This window comes from Pristiophorus japonicus, chromosome 7 (genome assembly GCF_044704955.1).
Source record: "Pristiophorus japonicus isolate sPriJap1 chromosome 7, sPriJap1.hap1, whole genome shotgun sequence".
NCBI lineage: Eukaryota > Metazoa > Chordata > Chondrichthyes > Pristiophoridae > Pristiophorus > Pristiophorus japonicus.
In genome coordinates, this window is record NC_091983.1 from 203,629,603 (window position 1) to 203,657,186 (window position 27,584).

General features: G+C 46.5%; 1 protein-coding gene across 1 annotated transcript in view; it reads left to right on the forward strand.

Annotated features, from left to right (window-relative positions):
- slc4a1ap (solute carrier family 4 member 1 adaptor protein) overlaps positions 1 to 27,584 on the forward strand; it is a 185,300-nt gene that overhangs the window by 88,740 nt on the left and 68,976 nt on the right. The window contains exons 7-8 of the mRNA XM_070885715.1: positions 14,285 to 14,445; positions 21,106 to 21,175. Coding sequence (XP_070741816.1) covers positions 14,285 to 14,445; positions 21,106 to 21,175 — 231 coding nt within the window. The remainder of the gene's footprint in view (positions 1 to 14,284; positions 14,446 to 21,105; positions 21,176 to 27,584) is intronic.

A 27,584-nucleotide genomic window follows, 5' to 3' on the forward strand; every position in this document is an offset into this window, starting at 1 on the left:
CTGGTTGGCAGACAGGAAGCAGAGAGTCGTGATAAACGGGTCCTTTTCAGAATGGCAGGCAGTGACTAGTGGAGTGCCGCAGGGCACAGTGCTGGGACCCAGCTATTTACAATATACATTAATGATTTAGATGAAGGAATTGAGTGTAATATCTCCAAGTTTGCAGATGACACTAAGCTGGGTGGCGGTGTGCGCTGAGAGGCTGCAGGGTGACTTGGACAGGTTAGGTGAGTGGGCAAATGCATGGCAGATGCAGTATAATGTGGATAAATGTGAGGTTATCCACTTTGGGGGCAAAAACCCGAAGGCAGAATATTATCTGAATGGTGGCAGAGTAGGAAAAGGGGAGGTGCAACAAGATCTGGTGTCATGGTACATCAGTCATTGAAAGTTGGCATGCAGGTATAGCAGACGGTGAAGAAGGCAAACGGTATGTTGCCCTTCATAGCTAGGGGATTTGAGTATAGGAGCAGGGAGGTCTTACTGCAGTTGTACAGGGCCTTGGTGAGGCCTCACCTGGAATATTGTGTTCAGTTTTGGTCTCCTACTCTGAGGAAGGACGTTCTTGCTATTGAGGAAGTGCAGCGAAGGTTCACCAGACTGATTCCCGGGATGGCAGGACTGACATATGAGGAGAGACTGGATCGACTGGGCCTGTATTCACTGGAGTTTAGAAGGATGAGGGGGGATCTCATAGAAACATATAAAATTCTGGCGGGACTGGACAGGTTAGATGCGGGAAGAATGTTCCCGATGTTGAGGAAGTCCAGAACCAGAGGACGCAGTCTAAGGATAAGGGGTAATCCATTTAGGACTGAGATGAGGAGAAACTTCTTCTCTCAGAGAGTTGTTAACCTGTGGAATTCCCTGCCACAGAGAGTTGTTGATGCCAGTTCATTGGATATATTCAAGAGGGAGTTAGATATGGCCTTTACGACTAAAGGGATCAAGGGGTATAGAGAGAAAGCAGGAAAGGGGTACTGAGGTGAATGATCAGCCATGATCTTATTGAATGGTGGTGCAGGCTCGAAGGGCCAAATGGCCACCTCCTGCACCTATTTTCTATGTTTCAATGTTTCTATCCACGCCGAATCGCCCATCCTCTGCTGACTCTGCCACGTAGTGGGTCGCAGCGCTCTTGCTCATTCGATGGAGGTGCCCCATTGTTTCGCAGCCTTTGCACACGTAGTGCTTGAATCGACATTGATGGGCTCGATGATTACCCCCGCAGCGCCAACATGGTGCTAATGGATTTGCATTCACGGACTCTGAGTCATCCTAGGTCTTGCAGCTGCACACGTGTAGGCCCTGCCATATGCAGTTCTGCCTGCTAGTGATGTTATTTTATGCACAGTACTTGCCGGTGAACTTCGATGCTGGGAAGATATCTGTCTGGTACTGTCGCTCGTGGATGTGAATGTCTGGGCTATCGTGATGGCCTTGCTCAGGTCTAGGGATTCGGCAGACAGCAGCTTGCAAAGAATGACCTCATGGCCGATGCCAAGCTCAAAAAGGTCCCGCAGCATTTCCCACAAAAATCCAGCAAATTCGCAAGTTCCCGCAAGGCGTCTCAGGTCGGCGACATAACTCGCCACATCCTGGCCCTCGGAGCGGTGGTGCATATAGAAGCGATACCTAGACATTAAGACGCTTTCCTTCGGCTTGAGGTGGTTCCGAACCAGCGTACACAACTCTGTTATCTGACTTCTCCATTGGTTTCTCCGGTGCTAGCAGATTCTCAATGAGGCCCATACACGGTGAGGAGAATCGCCCTGCGCTTGATCGCATTATCTTCCCCATCCATCTCGTTGCCCACGAAGTACTGGTTGAAACGCTCAACGAAGGCTTCCCAATCATCACCCTCTATAAATCTCTCTAAAATACCAACAGCAGCCATGACTGCGTGAAAGTTCATAATCTGTTGCTCGTCGCCGATGTGGAAGAACTCCACAAGACTAAGTACTGTGAGTTATCTCTTTAATACAACCTGAGAGTGTCGAAGCTGCATGGCAGACAACCTTTTATGCTCCCTTGCACGAGGTGTGCAGTTGACCCTTTGGCCTCCAACAGTGGTAAGTCTTACACAGTTCCAATGTTTACATGCATAACACCAATCAAGTCGGCTGCTTTGTCCTGGATGGTGTCGAGCTTCTTGCGTGTTGTTGGAGCTGCACTCATCCAGGCAAGTGGAGAGTATTTCATCACACTCCTGACTTGTGCCTTGTAGATGGTGGCAAGGCTTTGGGGAGTCAGGAGATGAGATACTCTCTACAGAATACCCAACCTCTGACCTGCCCTTGTTGCCACAGTATTTATGTGGCTGGTCCAATTAAGTTTCTGGTCAATGATGACCCCCCCAGGATGTTGATGCTGGGGGATTCGACGATGGTAATGCCGTTGAATGTCAAGGAGCACTGTTTAGACACTTGCTTGTTGGAAATAGTCATTGCCTGGCACTTGTGTGGCACGAATGTTACTTGCCACTCATCAGCCCAAGCCTAAATTTCGTCCAGGTCATGCTGCATGTGGGCATGGACTAATCTATTATCTGAGGAGTTGCGAATGGCACTGAACACTATGCAATCATCAGTGAACATCCCCACTTCTGACCTTATGATGGAGGGAAGGTCATTGATGAAGCAGCTGAAGATGGTTGGGCCTAGGACATGGCCCTGAGGAACTCCTGCAGCGATGTCCTGGGACTGGAATGATTGACCTCCAACCACCACAGCCACCTTCCTTTGTGTTAAGTGTGACTCCAGCCATTGGAGAGTTTTCCCCCGATTCCCATTGACTTCAGTTTTACTAGGGCTCCTTGATGCCACACTCAGTCAAATGCTGCCTTGATGTCAAGGGCAGTCACTCTCACCTCACCTCTGGAATTCAGCTTTTTTGTCCGTGTTTAGACCAGGACTGTAATGAGGTCTGGTGCGGAAACTGGGCATCGGTGAGCAGATTATTGGTGAGAAAGTGCCGCTTGATAGCACTGTCGACGACCCCTTCCATTACTTTGCTGATGATTGAGAGTAGACGAGCGGTAATTGGCTGGATTGGATTTGTCCTGCTTTTTGTGGACAGGACATACCTAGGCAGTTTTCCGCATTGTCGGATAGATGCCAGTGTTGTAGCTGTACTGGAACAGCTGATATCTTTAACTGCTAATTTCTTTAATGTTGCAAAGCATTTGAAAGACTTGGTATTTGTTGGACAGGAAGTGAAGGGAAAGGACATTGAGCAGAAGTTAGAAGCAGTTTGGGAAGGTGAGCATGGAAATGGAATCGACTCTGAAATCCTGACTAATATGAGATATTGAACAATCCTTTAAAATAGCCTGTTTGATTTAATTAGAAATATGTGTGGAGTAAGAAGTGTCCATTCTGAATGGCTAAAAACTCTTGTAATGCATATCAGAATAGTCAAAACTGGAAAAGTCTGAAACCTCTGATTCAACCTGAAACGTTAACCAATCTTTCTTTCTCAGATGATGACTGACCTACTGTTTGTTTCCAGCATAGAAATAGGAGGTATGGTAGTATAGTGGTTATGTTACTGGACTAGTAATCCAGAGGCCTGGACAAATCCCACCACGGCAGCTGGGGAAATGAAATTCAAAAGAATTAAATAAATCTGGAATTAAAATAAAAGCTGGTGACCATGGGCTAGAACCTCCACTTTTTTGCCTGCTTAATGCCCATTTAACCGCTGAAATGACATATAACGCCCAGATATCACCTATTTTGGCACAAAATGGAAACTGGCGGGCTTTTTTAGGAGACTCATCGCCGAGCGTTATTTTCCCCATGTGCTTAACTCCGAGAAAAAATATTACTGCCCGCCCACTTTTTTGGGGTGGAATCAGCAGAATGGGCAATTTCAACACCCATATTATCGGCCAGCATTACTTTCCTCACTGACTTAATGCCGAGATTCAATAATAACGCTCGGCAACTGTTTTTTGTCGTAAAGAACATATTTACCCAAACTAGCCATGAAGATCGCCCACCGTCAATTTCACCACCTCGCACACATGGCCCAGAATATCGCCCGCTCAAAAAAAAACGCCCACAAAAAGTGGAACTAACCGGGACGGACTCCAGCAGTGTGGCTGGCATTTATTAAATCCCACCTTTACTTGAGGAGCTGATATCGGAAAGATTTGCCTGAAAGAGTGCTGATGTGAGTGACAACGCTGACACACTGTTGTGTCCTTTCGGCCCGAGATGGGTGCGGGCCAGTCCCTTCGGCCCGGGATTGCAGCGGGCCGGTACGGAGTTCTTTCGGCCGGAGATGGGTGCGAGCCAGTCCTTTCAGCTCGGGATTGCAAGCGGGCCCGTGCAGAGTCCTTTCATAGAAACATGGAAAAAAAGGTTCAGGAGTAGGCCATTCGGCACTTCGAGCCTGCACCACCATTCATTAAGATCATGGCTGATCATTCCCTCAGTATCCCTTTCCTGCTTTCTCTCCATACCCCTTGATCCCCTTAGCCATAAGGGCCATATCTAACTCCCTCTTGAATACATCCAATAAACTGGCATCAACAACTCTATGCGGCAGGGAATTTCACAGGTTAACAACTCTCTGAGTGAAGAAGTTTCTCCTCATCTCAGTCCTAAATGGCCTACCCCTTATCCTAAGACTGTGTCCCCTGGTTCTGGACTTCCTCATCATCGGGAACATTCTTCCCGCATCTAACCTGCCCAGTCCCGTCAAATTCTTGTAAGTTTCTATGAGATCCCCTCTCATCCTTCTAAACTCCAGTGAATACAGGCCCAGTCGATCCAGCCTCTCCTCATATGTCAGTCCCGCCATCCCAGGAATCAGTCTGGTGAACCTCTGCTGCACTCCCTCAATAGCAAGAACGTCCTTCCTCAGATTAGGAGACCAAAACTGAACACAATATTCCAGGTGAGGCCTCACCAAGGCCCTGTACAACTGCAGTAAGACCTCCCTGCTCCTATACTCAAATCCACTAGCTATGAAGGCCAACATACCATTTGCCGCCTTCACCACCTGCTGTACCTGCATGCCCACTTTCAATAACTGATGAACCATAACACCCAGGTCTTGTTGCATCTCCCCCTTTACTAATCTGCCACCATTCAGATAATATTCTGCCTTTGTGTTTTTGCCCCCAAAGTGGATAACCTCACATTTATCCACATTATACTGCATCTGCCATGCATTTGCCCACTCACCTAACCTGTCCAAGTCACCCTGCAGCCTTTTAGCCTCCTCCTCACAGCTCAAACCGCCACCCAGTTTAGTGTCATCTGCAAACTTGGAGATATTGCACTCAATTCCTTCATCTAAATCATTAATGTATATTGTAAAGAGCTGGTGTCCCAGCACTGAGCCCTACGATACTCCACTAGTCACTGCCTGCCATTCTGAAAAGGGCCCGTTTATCCCGACTCTCTGCTTCCTGTCTGCCAACCAGTTCTCCATTCACGTCAGTACATTATCCCCAATACCATGTGCTCCGAAAGGACACCGCACCAGCCTGCTGCAATCCCGAGCCGAAGGGACCAGCCTGCACCCATCCCGGGCCGAAAAGACTCCACACCTGCCCACACCTATCCCTCTGGTTGCACACCAGCTGTTCATTGTGCTGACAGACTCGGGGCGGACGTCAAACCGAGGCCGACGTTCGGGGACTCCGGGGCCGGAGCTGGACCGGCCGCCGGCGTTCAACCCAACATCTTAAACTTCTAAACTTCTATCCAACTTTTAATCAATTTTTAAACTTGTAATCAACTTTTAAACAATTTGGGAGAACTTTTAAAACTTACATTTTCGACTTTTAATCAAAATACTTTTAAACACCTATTATTGATCTACATCTTTGACTTTTTAACAACCTTTAGAAACTTTTAAAATAAATTGTGAATTTTTATCAAAGGGACCCCTGCACCGGTCCGTTTCTACCTTGGTCGGAAGGGACCCCTGCAGCTTAAACTTTTTAATTGACTTTTAATTCTTCTTTTTAAAAAAAAACTTTTAATCAATCTTAACTTTTAAACAACTGGGGAACCTTTTATAACCTATTATTGATCGACATCTTAGACTTTTTAACAACTCTTTGAAACTTTTTAAACAAATTGGGAATTTTCATAAACTTTTAACTTTTAAAATAACTTTGGAAGTGACCTTCCAAATGCCTGCCCCCCAACCAAGCCTCGGGCCATCTACCACCAATGGCGCTACTCGGCGCCGGGCTTGCGGCCAACACTTCGCCGTAAGCAGTTAGGCTTATACAGCTGTGCCTGGTCTCCAGTTGTCTTGCACCCCCTTGATACCGGACCAAGACCTTGCTCAGCTAAGCCCGTATGGTTCCCGGTGTGCAGCGGCCACCCCACGTTAAAAGAACTCACGCACAGGCATCTTCCACTTCATCAGTATGAAGATCGGGACCTGGAACGTCAGGACCCTCATGGACAATTCCAACAGCAACAGGCCGGAATGCTGCACCGCCATCGTTGCCCGGGAGCTCAGATATTTTGACATTGACTTCGCCGCCCTGAGCGAGACCCGGCGGGCAGGGGAAGGCCAGGCGAAGGAACATGGTGGAGATTACATCTTCTTCTGGAAAGGGAAACCAGAGGCAGAACACCGCCTTCATGGAGTCGGCTTTGCCGTCAAGAATGAGCTGGTTGACCGCCTCAAAGACTCCCCCGTTGGGGTTAACGAACGCCTCATGACTCTTCGTCTCACCCTATCCTGGAAATGTGGATATATGAACGGTATATATGGAATTAAAAAGACAGTAAAGTGAACTGGATATATGAAAATGTATAAGCCATGGAAAAATAACTAAGAGAATGTCAGATTGCAAATAATACAACATCAGCACAATTAACAGGCTTTCTCAAGGTTTTAAGTTACTAATCCTGCCAATATAAATTGTAACATGAAATGAATATATGGATAAATCTGCAGAATTGCAAGGTCTCAGTTAGTAGTCACGCCAGTAAAGTTGTAACATTCAGAGGCAATGCTTGAGCTTTCGTAAAAACATCCCATATAGATTGACTAATGAGTGGCTGAATTAGAATGTCAATCTAATTGTATCTTGTTATCTATTTTCAAAAATGTATAACTGTTGTCGCTTTACGATGTAACTTCACTTATCCGTAGGAAGTATGTACGCTCTATCGAGAGAGTATATCTTCTGTCTGATAAATCTCGCCGGCCGGTGAATAAAGACTGCTTTGTTGAAAGCACAATAGGTATTCGACTCAGTAATTTCACTGAACCAGATTGAGAGGAAAGAATCTACATTTACATTTGGTGTCAGAAGAGCCACAGTCATCAGTGCATAGGACCCTACACTCGATGCAACAGATGAGGCTGAAGAGGGTTTTTATTCCAACCTCGAGACATCCTTGTCCCGCGTCCCCATGGGCAACAAATTGATCCTCCTGGGTGACTTTAATGCCATGGTTGGCAAAGACACAGCCCTCTGGGGAGGCGTGATTGACAGAGAGGGGTTCGGGAAAGCCAACTCCAGCGGTACCCTACTCCTGACAAAATGTCTGGAACATGAACTCCTCATCATCAACACCCTGTTCCGCCAGAGGGACAAATACAAGGCATCGTGGCAACACCCTCGCTCCACACACTGGCACCTGCGTGACTGTCATCGTCCAAGCCAAGGATCGCAAGGATGTGCGCATCACCCGCACCATGACAGGAACTGACGACTGCTGAACGGACCACTGCCTAATCCGATCCATTATCAACATTAACATTGCCCCAAAGCAGAGGGGACAGCAGAAGCAGTTCCGCCAAAAAGTTAATGCCAGGGCACTTAGAGATCTAGCTAAGAGAGCGCTAAACAGCCAGTGCCTCACAGCCAATCTGGAGTGCCTTGATGACCCTGAGATGCTGAATGCCCACAACGCTTGGTCTGCCCTCCAGGCCTCTATAACCAGTGCTTGTGAAGAGACACTTGGTCACTCAACCAGAAAACATCAGGACTGGTTTGATGAAAATGATCAGGAGATCGAAGAACTAATATCTCAAGTGCAAAGCATTTCTGAGCCTCAAGCAATAACCCAACTCGGGAGCTGCAAAACAACATTACAGACGGCTCAAGGCTCAGGTCCAACAAAAAACTCGGGGCCTAAAGAACAGGTGGTGGATGGAGAAAGCACAGGAGATACAACAACTGGCCAACAGCCATGATATACGAGGATTCTTCACTGCAGTCAAGGCCATCTACAGTCCAAACTCCCAAGGCCTCACCCCACTCCTGGCCAAGATCAGGGAAACACTCATCAAGGACACCGAGGCTGTCGGGTCCCAATGGAAGGAGCAGTTTGAAGATCTCCTCAATCGAGACTCTGCCTTTGACTCGAATGTTCTCGACTCCATCCCACAGCATGCGACCCGCCACCAACTCAGTGAAACTCCAACGTTGCATGAGGTTGGCAAAGCCATAAAACAGCTCAAGAATAACAAGGCTACGGGTGCGGATGGAATCCCTGCTGAGGCGCTAAAGTATGGCGGAGAGGCACTGTTGGCGCGGATACATGACCTCATCTCACACATCTGGAGGGAGAAGAGCATGCCGGGAGATCTCAGAGATGCAGTGATTGTGACCACTTTTTAAAAATTGGACAAGTCCGACTGCAGCAACTACAGGGGAATCTCCCTACTTTCAGCTACTGGGAAAGTTGTCGCTTGAGTTCTCCTCCATCGTCTTCTCCCTGTGGCCGAGGAGCTCCTCCCGGAATCACAATGCGGATTTCGTCCACTATGGGGCACAACAGACATGATCTTTGCAGCGTGACAGCTGCAGGAAAAATGCAGGGAGCAGCGCCAGCCCTTATACATGGCCTTTTTCGATCTTACAAAGGCCTTTGACACTGTCTATGTACCGTCCTCCTCCATTTCGGATGCCCCGAAAGTTTGTCAACATCCTTCGCCTGCTTCACGATGACATGCAGGCCGTGATCCTTACCAACGGATCCATTACAGATTCAATTCACTTCCGGACCGGGGTCAAACAGGACTGCGTCATCGCTCCAACCCTCTTCTCAATCTTCCTCGCCGCCATACTCCACCTCACAATCAACAAGCTCCCCGCTGGAGTGGAACTAAACTACAGAACCAGTGGGAAGCTGTTTAACCTATGCCACCTCCAGGCCAGGTCCAAGATCACCCCAACCTCTGTCGTTGAGCTGCAGTATGCGGACGACGCCTGCGTCTGTGCACATTCAGAGGCTGAACTCCAGGATATAGTCATTATATTCACTGAGGCATATGAAAGCATGGGCCTTACGCTTAGCATCCGTAAGATAAAGGTCCTCCACCAGCCTGTCACCGCCGCACAGCGCTGCCCTCCAATCATCAAGATTCACGGCGCGGCCCTCGACCACATGGACCATTTCCCATATCTCAGGAGCCCCTTATCAATAAAGGCAGACATTGATGCGGAGATTCAACATCGCCTCCAGTGTGCCAGTGCAGCCTTTGGCCACCTGAGGAAAACAGTGTTTGAAGCCCTCAAATCTACCACCAAGTTCATGGTCTTCAGGGCTGTAGTAATACCCGCCCTCCTGTATGGATCTGAGGCATGGACGATGTATAGAAGGCACCTCAAGTCGCTGGAGATATATAACCAACGATGTCTCTGCAAGATCCTGCAAATCCCCTGGGAGGACAGGCGCACCAACATCAGTGTCCTTGTCCAGGCTAACATCCCCAGTATTGAAGCACTGACCACACTCGATCAGCTTCGCTGGGTTGGCCACATAGTTCGCGTGCCAGATACGAGACTCCCTAAGCAAATGCTTTATGCGGAGCTCCTTCATGGTAAACGAGCCAAAGGTGGGCAGCAGAAACGTTATAAGGACACCCTCAAAGCCTCCCTGGTAAAGTGCGACATCACCACTGACACCTGGGAGACCCTGGCCGAAGACCGCCCGAGGTGGAGAAAGTGCATCCGGGAGGGCCTTGAGTTCTTTGAATCTCAACGTAAAGAGCGTGAAGAGGTCAAGCGCAGGCAGCGGAAGGAGCGCACGGCAAACCAGCCCCACCCACCCCTTCCCTCGACGAATGTCTGCCCCACCTGTAGCAGGGTCTGTGGTTCTCGTATCGGACTGTTCAGCCACCAGAGAACTCACTTTGGGAGTGGAAGCAAGTCTTCCTCGATTCCGAGGGACTGCCTATGATGATGATGACTGCTGTGTGTGTGCAGCTCAGACATCAATGGTGACCATCACCTTAATGCCAGTTAAAGCTTACGTTGATTGATAAGTTGTATTTAATCCTTTCACGGTAAGAAATCACCAGTGTGTAACGGTTCAGCTACCTGAGACAATGCGCAACAAGGTTAAGTTCAATAACAAAAGTTTAATACCAACATTGGTCTGAAATCATAAGTGACACAGCCAATAACACCAAACCCCCGCCCACATCCCACTTTTTCCGCTATTGACATAAATCACATGGTCAATATGCCCAGCAGCACAGAATACAAAGGCAAAGCAGGAGCGTGGTCCCCAGCCCCCCATACATTACAACAAATTGCTTACACCCAGATGGAGATATAACACAGCCATCACCTGTGGATATGCACCTCACTTTCCTTGCCCCCTCCCCTTCTTCTCCCCACCTCTACCCCTTTCCCTCCTCGCTCCACAGCACCTGGCCGAGGAGCTCCTCAGGCAGTGCCTCATTGAGGGGGATGAAGGCAGATGCAGTCGTTGCATGGGTACGGGAGCGGGGGGGTGCCGAGGGGGCAACATTCTCTGATGCAGAAGCAAGATCTTGGTCCTTGCTCTCATCTGTCGTTCACAGTGGTGGTGCGGAATCTATAGGTGGAGTGCCGCGCTTGGGGACCACTGGGAGCCCTCTGCCGCCAGTGTTCCTGGCTACCAGCTCCAGGCCTCCTCCATCCCTTCCATGTTATATCTTCTTTGTTGGACAAAATCTCGGTGCCAACTATGTTCTTGGTGCTTAGTAGGCTTTTTGCTACTGGTGAATCTCCCTCGTGCCTCCCACAACAGCCAGATAAGCACACACTACAGCCACACACGCTTTCAGTGCCTCTGAGCTCTCTCTCTGTCTCCTCTTCTGCGCATGTCATGATGATCCTTGACCTCCTGAATCGTGAGAATCGAGCATTGCCATGCCGTTGCTAAGGACGGCCACACTTTACGGCAGAAGGAAAAAAAAAATTTAACGCTACCACCCATTTGATATTGCTCATGGTACCGCCCATTTTCAAAAATGTAAACTCGGTGTTTTGAGAATGGGCGAGAAGCCGGCAATCTGAAAACCCTTTTTTACCGCCACGCCGGAAATAACACCCATTTTTGGGCGATAAGCACAAAAGTGGAGGTTCTAGCCCCATGAAACTAATGGAATGTCTTACCCATCTGGTTTACTAATATCCTTTAGGGAAGGAAATCTGCCGTCCTTACCTGGTCTGGCCTATATGGGACGCCAGACTCATGGCAATGTGGTTGACTCTTAACTGCCCTCTGAAATGGCCTAGCAAGCCACTCGGTTGTATTCAAGAAGGCGCTTCACCCCTCCTTCTCTAGGGCAGTTAGGGATGGGCGATAGATGCCTTGCCAACAACTTCCCTATCTCATGAATAAATAAAATAAAAAAATTTTTTTTCAGATTTCCAATGTTCACTATTTTTCCTATTTGTAAAATTCAAAACCAACAACTTTATAATACCTGAAAGCAGGCATAGGAACATAAGAAATAGCAAGAGTAGGCCATTCAGGCCTTCAAGTCTGCTCCGCCATTCAATAAGACCATGGCTGATCTACCTCCACTTTACCTTCCCACACTATTCCCATATCCCTTGGTTCCCTTAGTATCCTAAAATCTATCAATCTCTGTCTTGAATATACTCAACGACTGAGCATCCACAGGCCTCTGGGGTAGAGCATTCTGAAGATTCACCACCCTCTGAGTGAAGAAATTTCTCCTCATCTCAGTCCTAAATGGCTGACCCCTTATTCTGAGACTGTGACCCCTAGTTCTAGATTCCCCAGCCAGGGAAACATCCTCCCTGCATCTACCCTGTCAAGCCCCTTAAGAATTGTATACGTTTCAATGAGATCACCTCTCATTCTTCTAAACTCTAGAGGGTATAGGTCTAGTATCTTCAATCTCTCCTCATAAAATAATCCCTCACATTCCAGGAATCTGTCTCGTGAACATCTGTTGCACTTGCTCTAAGGCAAATATATCCTTCCTTAGGTAAGGAGACCAAAATTATACACAGTGCACCTATATAATTGCAGTAAGACTTCTTAACTTTCAATACAAAAGGATTGGAGTACAGGAGTAAACATAGCTCTTGCTTTCCGAATTGCTTGCTGCACCTGCATGTTAACTTTCTGTGATTCATGTACAAGGACACCCAGGTCCCAACATTTCCCAGTCTCTCGCCATTTAAAAAATAATCTGCTTTTCTATTTTTCCTACCAAAGTGGATAACTTCAAATTTCTCCACATTGTATTCCACCTGCCATGTTCTTGCCCACTCACACAACCGGTCTGTTTCCCTTTGCAGCCTCTTTGCGTCCTCCTCACTAAAGTCGGAGCAGGAGGCTGAGATAACACAACCTTATGGTTATCACAAACCGTTTGTTCGTCTCTTGTCTGGTTTTGAAACATTCTCGTCCATTTAATTCATATCCTGAATTTTCTTAAACCAAACAAGTTGCAGTTGTACAATACTTGAACTTCGTAATGGTCTTATCCCGACAATTGAGGGTAGCAGTCCTCAGTGTTCTCTGAAATGGATTCACTTAACACAAAGTGTTTTAAGAAATGATGAAGATATAGTGGTAAAGAAGCATGTTTAAGAAACATAGCAAAGCTGTCCACTTTTAATCCCTTGTGTTAGTTTAATTTTATTTCATTTTTGTGCTGTCAATAATCTAGTAAGTTGGATCGATGCTTAAGCTTGTATTACTGATCTGCACATGGCCCTGGGGTGGATGAAATCAATATCGCAAACATTGATTTTCATGGACAGGAAGTGCTAGGGAACAGAATGGCATGACCACATAGAAAGAATATGCAAAAGGTTGTTTGGAGAAGCAATCATGTTCGATGAGGGCACTAAATCTGCCCACAGCCAGGTGTCACTCACTGATGGAATATTTTATTTTCAATTTAACACAATACACATAGCTTTTGTTTGGGGGAAAGGATTGATTTGAGTAACTCTGAAAACAGAAATGAATGTACAGGAAAAGATGATTGCAGTCTGTGTAGTTGGTCCCAGGTTTTAAAAAAAAATCCCATATACTACTCTACCTGCTATTCTCTAATATTGTTCGGTGCCAAATATTATCAATCTTGAATTCTGCGCTGTTACTATCCAACTCCACTGCCTCCTTGGGCAATCTGTTTCATGTATTCATCACCTTCCATGCAATAAATCTAAATTGTTTGTCCACCTTCCCTCTTCTGAGCTTAAATCCAGGTCCCGGGCTGAACATTATGTGTACGGACCCATCACGTTGGATTCATGATTCCAGTCTTAACCTGCAATACTCATCTTGAATCACTCTTCAAACCGTCTATATTGAAGGCTGTACTCATAAATGTTCAGTTTTAAATTAATTCCAACCCGATGTTCTTTCGGTACATGGCAGTCGAATAATCTTAGAAGAATGAGGGAGGTGCTGTCTACACTACACTATTACAGTCCTGTGCATTCCTGGACCAATATGTTGGAACTCTGTTATCTGCAGTTTTCATTATCTACTCCCAGAGGCTGAGTTGAAGGCTTCCATCATAGCAGATAATGTGGTTCTTCGTCACTGATTGGTGACATGTAATTGTAATAAGTGAGTCATGCTTCTCCCATGACATGAGCTACACTGTGCACTCATTTGAAATGAGAAGGTAAACGCGGTACGAACGGGAAGGTAAACTCAGTACGAACACAAAAGTCAATGCAGTACGAACAGTGAGATTCCGTTAATACTAGACTGTCATCTCGGGAAAAGCCACCGGCAGAAGCAACAACTGGTGGGCGGTGCTCGGTGCATCGTGTTCAGTCAAAGGGACAGTGGTGTCTGATTCTACAGTCTGGTTGAAAGAACTTTACAAACCCATACACAGACACTGCAACACTTCACACAAGCGCACACTTGCACGGACACAAACTTTAATAGTATCGATTAAGAGGGAGGTACTTTCATCATTAGTAGAAAGTTCTGTCATTTTATTTTGTGCTTCAAAACTAAGAGGTCCCTTTATTCCTCTTCAGTAATAGCCTCACAATTTGCTTTCTTACCAGTTTCTCGGAAGCGAAAATCTAAAAACTGGGAGGTAGAGGATTTCTACGACAGTGACGAGGATACCTTCTTAGATCGGACAGGAGCTATCGAAAAGAAGAGGCTCAACAGAATGAAGAAAGCGGGGAAAGTAGAGGAGAAAGTGGAAACTTACGAGTCGCTGGTAAAAGTCTAAGGTTTTCTTTCAGTGATATGCTCAGCCCCAGAAACAACATAATGCTTTGGAGAAGAGGTATAGATGGGCTCCATTAAGAGCAAGTGCTTCCTGTTTGGGATGGGGGGAAAGGAAATCATGGGGAGCATTGTTCCAAGGTCATGTTGCACAACTTGTGGTACCTGGTTCATTGTGGCAATAATGGAGACCTCCCTGGAGATAATACACCAGATAGATAGAAATAAAGAAGACCTCCACTGATTTTTGTTTATTCATTCAGGAGGAGCCTACAATTCCCCGCCCCCACCCCCCTTCACGGCAAGTCACAGCATCTACATTTCTCAAATAATTCTGGGATGTTTGCCTCCACACCCTTACTCCGTAGTCCATTCCATTGAGTTGATTACTCTTCATATGAAGAACTTGCTGATATCAGTCCTAAATGTCCCTTTCAGTAGTTTCAATCTGTTCTCCTGTCAATCTAACATAGAGAAGTGTGACCCTCTGGTCGGTAACCAGAGGACACAGATTTGAGGTAAGTGGCAAAAGAACCAGAGGCGATGTGAGGGGAAAAAAATTATGCAGCAAGTTGTGATTACACTGCCTGAAAGGGTGGTGGAAGCAGATTCAATAATAACTATCAAAAGGGAATTGATTAAAGACTTGAAAGTATGCAGGGCTATGGCAAAAGAGCAAGGGAGTGGGATTAATTGGATAGCTCTTTCAAAGAGCTGGCACAGGTTCGATGGGCTAAATGGCCTCCTGTGCTGTGTCCTTCCATGATTGTTTGAATTTCATGGCTCTTCTGTACATCATCTCTTGGACCGGTCACTGCCACCTTGTGTTTTACTTGGCAGTGAAAATTAGGCAGCAGGTTTACTTGATGCAAAAGAACAGCATAATCCTGGAGTAAGATTGGTGATCTGACTCCACTGCGCACTTCAGCATGACACATAGAAGATCCGTGCAGACTGGAATTTAATTTTGCAGGAAGCGATACAACTGCAGGTTCCTGGAGTCTAGATATGTGGCGTTACATCTGTTGACCACATTTACTGTTCTAATGGGTCGAATTGCAGGGCTATGGGAAAGAGTGGAACTCGAAACATAGGGCCCAAGATTGCCCCCAGGGTTAGAACGGCGCACCTCCGTGTGGTGCGCCGACTTTTTGGAACAGAAACGGCGCCTATTATTTAACCTTGGTATTCTCCCCGCAGTCCGGTCGATCTAGGCCCTTGGCACCGCGCAGCAGAATGCTTGGGGGCGGAGCCAGGTCCCGGCGCTGAAAACAGTGCCGAGACCTCTGCACATGCGCACTAAAGTGTGCGCGCATGTGCAGTAGCTCCTCGCAGCCCGAATCTGCAGGCTGCGTGGGAGGGGCCCGAAGCACACCGCCCCTAGCCCTGGCCGAATGGGCTCACCGGACATTGAAGATCGGGACTCGGGCTTCCATCCTGTTCAGTTCCGCCCCACCTCCCTCCCTCCCGTTCAGCCTCCAGTTCAGCCTCCCACCCCCCCCACCCCGTTCAGTCTTTCCCCCCCTCCCATTCAGCCTCCCCTCCCCCACACCCCCCCGTTCAGCCCTTACTCCTCTTCACCCCCCCTCCTCTCCTCCCCCCTCCTCTCCTCTTCCCCCCCCTCCTCTTCCCTCCCCCCTCCCCTCTCTCTCCCCCCACCCCTCGCTGTCAGAAACACAGAGAGACACTGACAGAGATAGAGAGAGGGACACTGACCGAGATAGAGAGAGGGACACTGACCGAGAGAGAGAGACACTGAGGGTGGGTGGGGGGGGGGGCCGTCCCAGCACGCTGTTGGAGGGCTCCCGGTGCTGCAATAGGTGAGTAGAAACTTAATTTTTTATTTATTGATTGATTTTTAATTTTTTTTAATTTAAAAAAAAAAAATTTTTATTGCTTTTTTGGTTGATTTGTTGATTTATTTATCATTTATTATTGATGGCTCTTTATTTGTAAAAGTGAAGTGTTTAATGTTTGTAACCTTCCCTCTCCCCACTATCTCTCGTTCCTTACGCCTGATTTATAAGTGTAGGCAAGATTTTTCTACACTTGCTCCATTCTAAGTTAGTTTGGAGTAAGTTTTCGCTGCCTAAACTTGCAAAACAGGCGTAAGTGGCTGGACACGCCCCCTTTTGGAAAAAAAATCTGTTCTAAAATGAAACTATTCTAACTCACTAGAACTGGAGCAAACTTAAATGCCGAGAATTGCAATTTCTAAAATGCTCCATTCTAAACTAGTTGCTCCAAAAAAATAGGAGCAACTCAGGCCGAAACTTGAGTCCATAGAAACATAGAAAATAGGTGCAGGCCCTTCGAGCCTGCACCACCATTCAATATGATCATGGCAGATAATGCAACTTCAGTACCCCACTCCTGCTTTCTCTCCATATCCCTTGATCCCTTTAGCCATAAGGGCCACATCTAACTCCCTTTTGAATATATCTAATGAACTGGCCTCAACAACTTTCTGTGGTAGAGAATTCCATAGGTTCGCAATTCTCTGCGTGAAGAAGTTTCTCCTCATTTCAGTCCTAAATGGCTTAATCCTTATCCTTAGACTGTGACCCCTGACTAATGGGATAGCTCTTTCAAAAGAGCCGGCACAGGCATGATGGGCTAAGTGGCCTCTTTCTGTGCTGTAAGATTCTATGATTATAATGCTCCCAGTGGGAATTCATTCTCAAAGGGAGATCACAAGAACATAAGAATTAGGAGCAGCAGTAGGCCATTCGGCCCCTCGAGCCTTTTCCACCATTCAGTATCATGGCTGGTCTTCTCCCTCAACTCCGCTTTCCTACACTATCCCCATATCCCTTGATTCCCTTAATATTCAAAAATCTATCGATCTCCGTCTTGCATATACTCAAAGACTGAGCCTCCACACTCCTCTGGGGTAGAGAATTCCAAAGATTCACCAACCTCTGAGTGAAGACATTTCTCCTCATCTTAGTCCTAAATGGCTGACCCCTTATTCTGAGACTGTAACCCCTGGTTCTAGACTCCCCAGCCAGGGGAAACATCCTCCCTGCATCTACCCTGTCGAGCCCTGTAAGAATGTTGTATGTTCCAATGAGATCACCTCTCATTCTTCTAAACTCCAGAAAATATAGGCCTAGTCTACTCAATCTCTCCTCATAGGACAATCCCTCCCATCCCAGGAATCAGTCTGGTGAACCTTCGTTGCACTCCCCCTATGGCAAGTATATCCTTCCTTAGGTAAGGAGACCAAAACTGTACACAATACTCCAAGTGTGGTCTCACCAAGGCCCAATATAATTGCAGTAAGGCATCTTTACTCTTGTATTCAAATCTTGTAATAAAGGCCAACAGACCATTTGCTTTCTTAGTTGCTTGCTGTACCTGCATGTTAACTTTCAGTGATTCGTGTACAAGGACACCCAGGCCCCTCTGAACACCAACATTTCCCACTCTCTCACCATTTAAAAAATACTCTGTTTTTCTATTTCTCCTACCAAAGTTCACATTTCTCCACATTATATTCCATTTGCCATGTTCTTGACCACTCACTTAGCCTGTCTATATTCCCTTTAAATCTCTTTGCATCCTTTTGACAACTTACATTCCCACCCAGCTTGTATCATCAGCAAACTTGGATATATTATTGGTCCCTTCATCCAAATCATTGATATAAATTGTGACTAGCTGGGCCCCAAACACCGATCCTTGTGGTGCCCCACTAGTTACAGCCTGCCAACCCGAAAATGACCCGTTTATTTCTACTACTCTATTTTCTGTTCGTTAACTAATCCTCAATCCATGCTTGTATAGTACCCAGAGAATCAGATCTATAATGTTGTAATGCTATCTCTGACCCGCTTCTCCTTTGAGTATGGTGCCCCTCTGACAATAGGAGTGCCTCATGATGCTGACATCAGAAGTGAGCACTGTCCAGAGACTCTGAGCCAGCTTCCAAAACCAAGGGAAATTCAGATCCGAGTGGCAGATAAATTGAATCTGTGCAACTGCTGCACACCTGGAGACAAACCAGTGTCACATAGTATTGTGCAATATTAACTCCACCCTTCATAGAATCATAGAAATTTACAGCACGGAAGGGGGCCATTTCGGCCCATCGTGTCCATGCCGGCCAACAAGAAGCTATCCAGCCTAATCTCACTTTCCAGTTCTTGGTCCGCAGCCCTGTAGGTTACAGCACTTCAGGTGCACGTCCAAGTACTTTTTAAATGTGGTGAGGGTTTCTGCCTCTACCACCCTTTAGAGCAGTGAGTTCCAGACCCCCACCACCCTCTGGGTGAAGAGATTTCCCCTCAAATCTCCTCTAAACCGTCTACCAATTACTTTAAATCTATGGCCCCTGGTTATTGACCCCTCTGCTGAGGGAAATAAGTCCGTCCTATGCACTCTTATCTAGGCCCCTCATAATTTTATACACTTCAATAAGGTCACCCCTCAGCCTCCTCTGTTCCAAAGAAAACAAACCCAATCTTTCCTCATAGCTAAAATTCTCCCTTCCAGGCAACATCCTCATAAATCTCCTCTGTACCCTCTCTAGTGCAATCACATCTTTCCTGTAATGTGGTGACCAGTACTCTAGCTGTGGCCTCATCAGTGTTTTATACAGTTCAAGCATAACCTCCCTGCTCTTCTATTCTATGCCTCGGCTAATAAAGGCGAGAAAAAGTGTCAGTATCTTGTATGTTAAGAAAGAGTCGGATAAGCGTGAGAATGAGGTGCTGCAGAAACGATTAGAAATCCCGTCAGAAGCATGAATCCCTGAAGGACTGTAACAAACCATGTCTTTAGTTTCCATTCAAAATAACACTCTGATTCTATGCTTTTTCACATTGCTGTACTTGCTGCTTTATAAAATTCTTCATAAGAAAGGCATGGAAATCTCCCCGATGGGTCTGCTGGTTAAAATTGAGTAACTCCGCCTTACAGGCAGGTCCTAAACTCCATTCCAGTCTGTGCTAAGTTTGCTGATCTCAACTGTGGCATTACAATTGGCCTCAGCATCCCAGCACTGGGGAGAGGAGCATCAGCCTGGATTCCCACTCCTGTTTGCTAACTGGTGTCCCCTTTTGGAGATCTGTGTATATGGATGTTAAAGAACGGCTTGGATTTATATAGCGCCTTTCACGACCACCGGAAGTTTCAAAGCTCTTTACAGCCAATGAAGTACTTTTAGAGTGTAGTCACTATTGTAATGTAGGAAACACGGCAGCTAATTTACACATAAGCAAACTCTCACAAACAGCAATGTGAAAATGACCAGATAATTTTTTTTTGTTGATTGAGGGATAAATATTGGCCAGGGCACCAGGGAGAACTCCCCTGCTCTTCTTCAAAATAGTGCCATGGGATCTTTTGCATCCACTTGAGAGAGCAGACGGGGCCTCGGTTGAATGTCTCATCTGAAAGACTGCACCTCTGACAGTGTAGCACTCAGCACTGCACTGGAGTGTCAGCCTATTTTTTTTTTGTGCTCAAGTCCCTGGAGTGGGACTATGAACCCACAACCTTGACTCAGAGGCGAGAGTGCTACCCACTGAGCCACAGCTGGGTGAAGACAGCTTGGTGCTCGGTCACAATTTTCCCCATTCTGTCAAATAGCTTGTTGACTATCTGGACTTGCAGGGACGGAAGGGAATGGAAGACAATTGATGTGGTGAGATGTGGAGGACATTTTTAAAATGGGAGCCTTTAGCTCTTTAGACTTGGATCTGCTCAACAGTGGTAGCATTAGGAAGTCATACAACCAGTCATCACTCTGAATTTAAAAAAAAAAATCTAAATCCTAGTCGACAGTTGTGAGAACAGATGATCAAATTTGGCTGAGTCTACAAGAATTGAACCTATAAAGGAGCAACCTGGGTCTGAATGGTTCCAGTTAAAGCATCAGCCATTTTTTTCCCCACCAGTGGTAGCGCTCTTGCCTCCGAGTCAGATGGTCGTGGTCTAAAAATTCAGGTGCAGGGAGTGGCTGCGATTTGTGAGGAGCAGGGGGAGGGGGGGGCCTTGGTGTCCATCGGGGGGACACCAGCAGCAATCGGAGAGGAATCGATGTACTGTGGGGGGAGTGGGGTGGTATCCATCGGTGGGGGGGAGAGAGCATCGGCCATCGGGGTGGAGGCAGGGACTCACTGTCCATCAGGGTGGGGCGCAGTGTCCATCGGGGGTAGGGGGGTCAGGAATCAGTGTCCCGGGTGGGAGATAGCGGTGTCCATTGGTGGGAGTGCAGCAGCAATCGGGGTAAAAAGCAATGTTCAGCTGGGGATGGAGAATCAAGCTCTAGGGGGGAATCTGTGTCCGTCGTGGGGGTGGGGGGGGTGGGGGGGGGCGGAGAAGCAGCAGTGATCGGGGGGAGGGGGGGTTGGTAAATGGTTTCCATCTGGGGGAGAAGAGCGATGATCGGGTTGGGACGTGTAGGCGATCAGTGTCCATTGTGGGGAGAGCGGCAATGATCGAGGTAGCAGGGGGAATGGTGTCCGTTATCAGCTGCATTCTTTGAATGTGGTGTTGGGCAGGGCTCTCTTGCTCCTCCTGGCACCAGATTTTAAAAATATACCTTGTCGGCTACGCTGCACATCTGTTTTTGGTATTTAGTTTTGAGCAATCGAGTTCTCCAGCAAGCCCATTCTTTGCACATAACTGCATCTTTTCTCCACAGGTTGCCAAGTTAACCGAAGTGCAGAGAGAACTTTCTGACGTTGAAGCTAAGTTGAAGATATCTAGCAAAGGTAAATATAGACGACTGAATGGGGACAATGTATAAGGATGAAAGAGAACTTCTTTATAGAGGGTTGCCTCGGTGCTCTGCTGAATTTCTATTGAGGTTGTAAACAAAAATCTCCACCGCCGGGCTTTTCGAGCTCAATAACAGAGTTGAAATGAAATGTTGATAAGGGAAGTTTATTTCTTCAGAATTTATGATCTAGAGAATAAATTCAAGCTATGAATTTAATGACTATTGGATTTCGTTTGCTTGGCACAGCACCCAGGTGTTTCCATGAATTTACAGTCCAGAAAAGTAATGCTACAATAAAGAGCATCCAATTCAAGAACTCGGTAGAAAGAACACTGGGAACATGAGGAAGTGAGGGGCAGGGCGGGGGGGTGGGTGGGTGAGGGTTCAAATCGCTCTTGCGGTAATAAATTGCTGAGTCTGTTAAAACAATAGACATGAACAATTGTGTTCGAAGGCTTTAACAAATTTGTTTCCAGATGGGTTAAGGTTTTTGTTAAAATAACGGACAGAGGAATTTCATTTTCATCCATTACTAATATCACGCAGCCTTCAATTACTGTAGTCTCTGGAAAATTAGGGTTCAAAGCAGCTGCACTATGTCACTCGTTGCTGCTAGTGCAGCAGGAACAACCTCATTTATCTAAAGCTGAACAATGAGATCTGAGAATTTCCCAGTTCATAACTCTAAAGCTTCTGAAATTACAGTGGGAGAGAGAAAAGAAAGAAGAAAGGGAGTCAAGCTTGTAAATAAGCTGACGAAAAGAATTTTTAGCAATAGGCAATAGGCAAAAGCCAATAAGCTTAACTTCTTATCCCTTCTTGATATGTTGACCCATTTTTCCAATATAGTCTTCAACGTGTTCCATTTCCACAACTGCGTCAAATTGTCTCTTGAACTTGTTCATATTCACTTCAGTTGCCTTCCCTGGTAACCAATGTCATAAATCTATTGCCTTTCATATGAAGAGATCTGTCTGACTTCCCTTCTCCTGTACTATAGCTAACTTTTTGTCTGGCTCAATTTTGGTCAATTCTCTTTGTCCTTTTGAAAACTTCAGTTAGATCACAGTCTTCATTTCCAAACAAACGAATCCAATATTAATAAACTTTCCTCATAACTTAAATTCCTGATACCTACAATTGTCTTGATTTCTCCCTTCTACCCTCTCAAGTACATTAGTATCAGCCGTGGCTCAGTTGGTAGCACTCTTGCCTTTGAGTTGAAGGTTGTGAGTTCAAGTCCCACTCCAGAGACTTGAGCACAAAAAACTATGCTGACACTCCAGTGCAGTGTGCTGAGAGAGTGCCACTCTGTCACGGATGCTGTCTTTCAACTGAGACGTTAAACCGAAGCCCTGTCTGCCCTCTCAGGTGGACATAAAAGATCCCACAATACTATTGTAAAGAAGGAGCTCTCCCTGGTGTCCTGGCCAATATTTCTCCCTCAACCAACATCACAAAACTTCTTTCTGCTCATCATCACATTGCTATTTGTGGGACCTTGTAATGCGCAAATTGGCTGCCGTCTTTTCTACATTACAACAATGACCACACCTCAAAAGTACTCTTTGGCTGTAAAATGTTTTGGGACCATTCTGAGGTCATGAATGGCACTATATTTTAGAACGGTCCCAGCGGATTGGAAGGTAGCAAATTTAACCCCGCTAGTCAAGAAAGGAGGGAGAGAGAAAAGGGGGAACTGCAGGCCAGTTTGCCTGACATCAGCTGTCGGGAAAATGCTGGAATCTATTATTAATAAAGTGGTAACAGAGCATTTAGAAAATCATAATATGATCAGGCAGAGTCAACATGGTTTTATGAACGGGAAATCGTGTAACACATTTATTAGTGTTTTGAAGATGTGACTAGCATGGCCGATAAAGGAGAATGAATGGATGTAGTATTTTTGGATTTCCAAAAGGCATTCGATACGGTGCCACATAGAAGGTTGTTATGCAAGATAAGGGCTTATGGAGTTGGGGTCAGTGCTTGGGCCTCAGCTGTTTACTTATGAAGGGACCGAGTGTAATGTATCCAAGTTTGCTGATGATACAAAGGGCCTGCAAAGGGATTTAGACAGGTTAAGTGAGTGGGCAGTAAGGTGGTAGATGGAGTATAATGTAGGGAAATGTAAGGTTATTTGCTTTGATAGGAAGATTAGAAAAATAGAATATTTTTTATGTGGTGAGAAACTATTAAATGTTGGTATTCGGAGAGATTTAGGTGTCCTCATACAGGAAACACAGAAAGTTAGCATGCAGGTACATCGAGCAGTTAGGAAGTCAAATGGCATATTGCGTTTTATTACAAGGGAGTTGGAGTACAAGAGTAAGGAAGTCTTGCTACAATTGTACAGAACTTTGGTGAGACCACACCTGGAGTACTGTGTACAGTTTTGGTCTCCTTGCATGAGGAAGGATATAATTGCCTTAGAGGCGGTGCATAGAAACATAGAAATCTACAGCACAGAAGGAGGCCATTTCGGCCCATCGTGTCGGTGCCGGCCGACAAAGAGCCACATGGCCCTCGGTCAGCAGCCCTGAAGGTTACATGTAAACCTATCAGCAATGAACAATGGCGGAAAGGTAAAGCGCATCCGGCCCAACCAGTCCGCCTCACACAACTGCGATACCCCATGCATCGCAACATTCTACACCACCCCAACTAGTGCCATGTAATCTCCTGGGAGAGGCAAAAAAACAGTTAAAACCCAGGACAATTGGGGAAAAAAAATCTGGAAAAATTCCTCTCCGACCCATCCAGGCGATCGAAACTAGTCCAGGAGATCCCTCTGGCCATATTCGATTCCCTGAAGTACTTACCATCGTATCTGCGCCAGCCAACAAGACGTTATCAAGTCTAATTCCACTTACCAGCTCTAGGTCCATAACCCTGCAGGTTACGGCACTTCAACTGCCCACCCAAGCACCTTTTTAAATGTGGTGAGGGTTTCTGCCTCTACCACCCTTCCAGACAGTGAGTTCCAGACCCCCACAATCCTCTGCTTGAAGAAGCCCCCCCCCCTCAAGTCCCCTTTGAACCTTCCACTAACCACCTTAAAACTATGCCCCCTCGTAATTAACACCTCCACCAAGAGAAATAGGCCCTTGCTATCCACTATATCCAGGCCCCTCAAACTTTTATACACCTCAATGAGGTCTCACCTCAGCCTCCTCTGTTCCAAGGAGAACAAACCCAGCCTATCCAATCTGTCCTCATAGCTAAGATTCTCCATTCCAGGCAGCATCCTCGTAAATCTCCTCTGCACCCTCTCCAGTGCAATCACCTCCTTCCTATAATACGGCGACCAGAACTGTACGCAGTATTCCATGCTGTGGTCTAACCAGAGTATTACGCAATTTAAGCATAACCTCCCTGCTCTTGTATTCTATGCCTCGGCCAATAAAGGCAAGTATTCCACATGCCTTCTTTAACCACCTTATCCACCTGGCCTGCTACTTTCAGGGATCTGTGGACAAGCACTCCAAGGTCCCTTTGTTCATCTACGCTTTTAAGTGGCCTACTGTTTAATGTGTATATCCTTTCCTTATTAGCCCTCCCCAAGTGCATTACCTCACACTTCTCCGAATTAAATTCCATTTGCCACTGTTCTGCCCACCTGACCAGTAGATTGATAGCTTCCTGCAGTCTGTGACTTTCCTCATCATTATCAACCACACAGCCAATTTTTGTGGCATCTGCAAACTTCTTAATCATACCCCCAATATTCAAATCTAGATCACTGATGTATACCACAAAAAGCAAGGGACCCATGACTGAGCCCAGGGAACCCCACTGGAAACATCCTTCCAGTTTCAAAAACATCCATCGACCATTATCCGGTTCACTAGATTGATTCCTGGGATGTAAAGGTTGGCCCATGAGGAGCGATTGGGTAGATTGGCCCTACACGCTTTGGAGTTTAGAAGAATGAGAGGTGATCTCATTGAAGTATATAAGATTCTGTGGGGGATTAACGGGGTGGATGCGAGAGGTTGTTTTCCCTGACTGGAGAGTCTAAAACTAGTTTCAGGATAAGGGGTCGGCCATGTAAGACTGAGAAGAAGAGGAATTTCTTCACTCAGAAGGTTGTGAATCTTTGGAATTCTCTATCCCAGAGGCTGTGGATGCTGAATCATTGAGTATATTCAAGACTGAGATGGATAGAATTTTGGACTCTGGGGGAAATCAGGAGGTATGGAGATCGGGCAGGAAAGTGGAGTTGAGGTCGAAGATCAGCCAGGATCTTATTGAATGGCAGAACAGGATCGAGGGGCCATATGGCCTACTCCTGCTCCTGTTTCTTATGTTCTTATGTAAATGCAAGTCTTTCTTTTCTTAAGTTTAGGGGCTGGATTTTCGGCTCCCTTATGCCGGAGGGGCGGTAAAGTATGACTCTAGGTGTTACGGCAGGCGTCCAGCTTTTACCGCCCGGTTGGCAAATTCGGCTCATGGATTGCGACGGCGCAGAAACTTACCGCTCCGCTCTCTAGTTTCACTGAGATCGTGACGTCAATCGTCATGCAATGCTCCGCTCGTGCCCTGGATGCAAAATTAGGCCCCAACACGTCATTAAAGGCCCACCCCAGGAAACGCTTGAAAAACCAGGCATTCCCAGGGTGCAGCACGCGGTATTGGCGGAGTATTTAAATGGAGGGAGGAGGATCCTACATCGCTGATCACATTGACTGCAACGGTTACGCACAGCATGCTGCATCAAGTTCCGACTTGAAAGCGACAGTTTTATCTGCCAATACAGTGTCCTCACAACGTCAGTGAGAGAATTTAATGCAGGCATTACTAGTTCGCCAGTGTCATCAGCGTTCATGTGGAAACTGATGCTGTGTTTTCAGATGATGTCGCCAAGGGGAAAACGTGTAGTTGAGAAATAGGAGGGGACCAAGGATAGACCCTTGGGGGACACCAGAGCTAACAAGAAGGAACTAAATAACTTGTATTTTTATAGTGTCTTATCACATCCCTCAAATGTCCCAAATTGCTTGGCATAGAAAGAATTATATGGTAAAAGCTGTAGCCATTTTGTGCACAGCGAAGGTCCCAAACACAGTAATCAGATGAATAACGAGTTAATCTGTTTTTGGTGGTGTTGGTCGAGGGAGAAATATTTTACTGTTAAGTCTGACACAGAGAGAGCTGCATATATAAACAGCTAATGCTGAATAATTCCTAACATAATGGCTGTCTCTGCACTAATGATGATTCAGCTTTGCAGTCAGCTTCAATAGCTGCCTATACATTGTGCAAGACAGTGCCCTTGGTTCCCAAAGTGCAGTCTCACACAGCCCTCTGCAAGATGGTTGAGACTTGCGAATGTTGGGAGCTGGGAAGCTTTTTTTTTCACCAAGTTTCCACCGATTATGTCATTTGCCGCACACTCTTTCCGCTGCTTAGATGCAGGAAGAATGTTCCCGATGTTGGGGAAGTCCAGAACCATGGGACACAGACTAAGGATAAGGGGTAAGCCATTTAGGACTGAGATGAGGAGTAACTTCTTCACTCAGAGAGTTGTTAACCTGTGGAATTCTCTACCGCAGAGAGTTGTTGATGCCAATTTGTTGGATATATGCAAAAGGGATTTAGATATGGCCCTTACGGCTAAAGGGATCAAGGGGAATGGAGAGAAAGCAGGAAAGGGGTACTGAGGTGAATGATCAGCCATGATCTTATTGAATGGTGGTGCAGGCTCGAAGGGCCAAATGGCCTACTCCTGCAATTATTTTCTATGTTTCTAGACCTGCGCTTGATTTCTGCTGGTGCTCGGCACCCTCCCGGATACACTTCCCCCACTTAGGGCGGTCTTTGGCCAGGAACTCCCAGCTGTCAGTGGGGATGTTGTACTTTATCAGGGAGGCTTTGAGGGTGTCCTCGTAACGTTTCCTCTGCTCACCTTTGGCTCATTTGCCGTGAAGGAGTTCCGAGTAGAGCGCTTGCTTTGGGACTCTCGTGTCTGGCATGCGAACAGTGTGGCCTGCCCAGCGGAGCTGATCAAGTATGGTCAGTGCTTCAATGCTGGGGATGTTGGCCTGGTCAAGGACGCTAACATTGGTGCGTCTGTCCTCCCAGGGGATTTGCAGGATCTTGCAGAGACATCGTTGGTAGTATTTCTCCAGCGACTTGAGGTGTCTACTGTACATGGTCCATGTCTCTGAGCCATAGAGGAGGGTGGGTATTACTACAGCCTTGTCGACCATAAGCTTGGTGGCAGATTTGAAGGCCTGGTCTTCGAACACTATTTTCCTCAGGCGGCCGAATGTATAATGTAAGGAAAGAAGGCAGCCAATTTGTGCACAGCAAGGTCCCACAAACTGCAATCAGCAAATGTTTTAGTGGTGTTAATTGAGAGGAAGGACTGTTGGCAAGGGCAACTACAGTAAAGAATT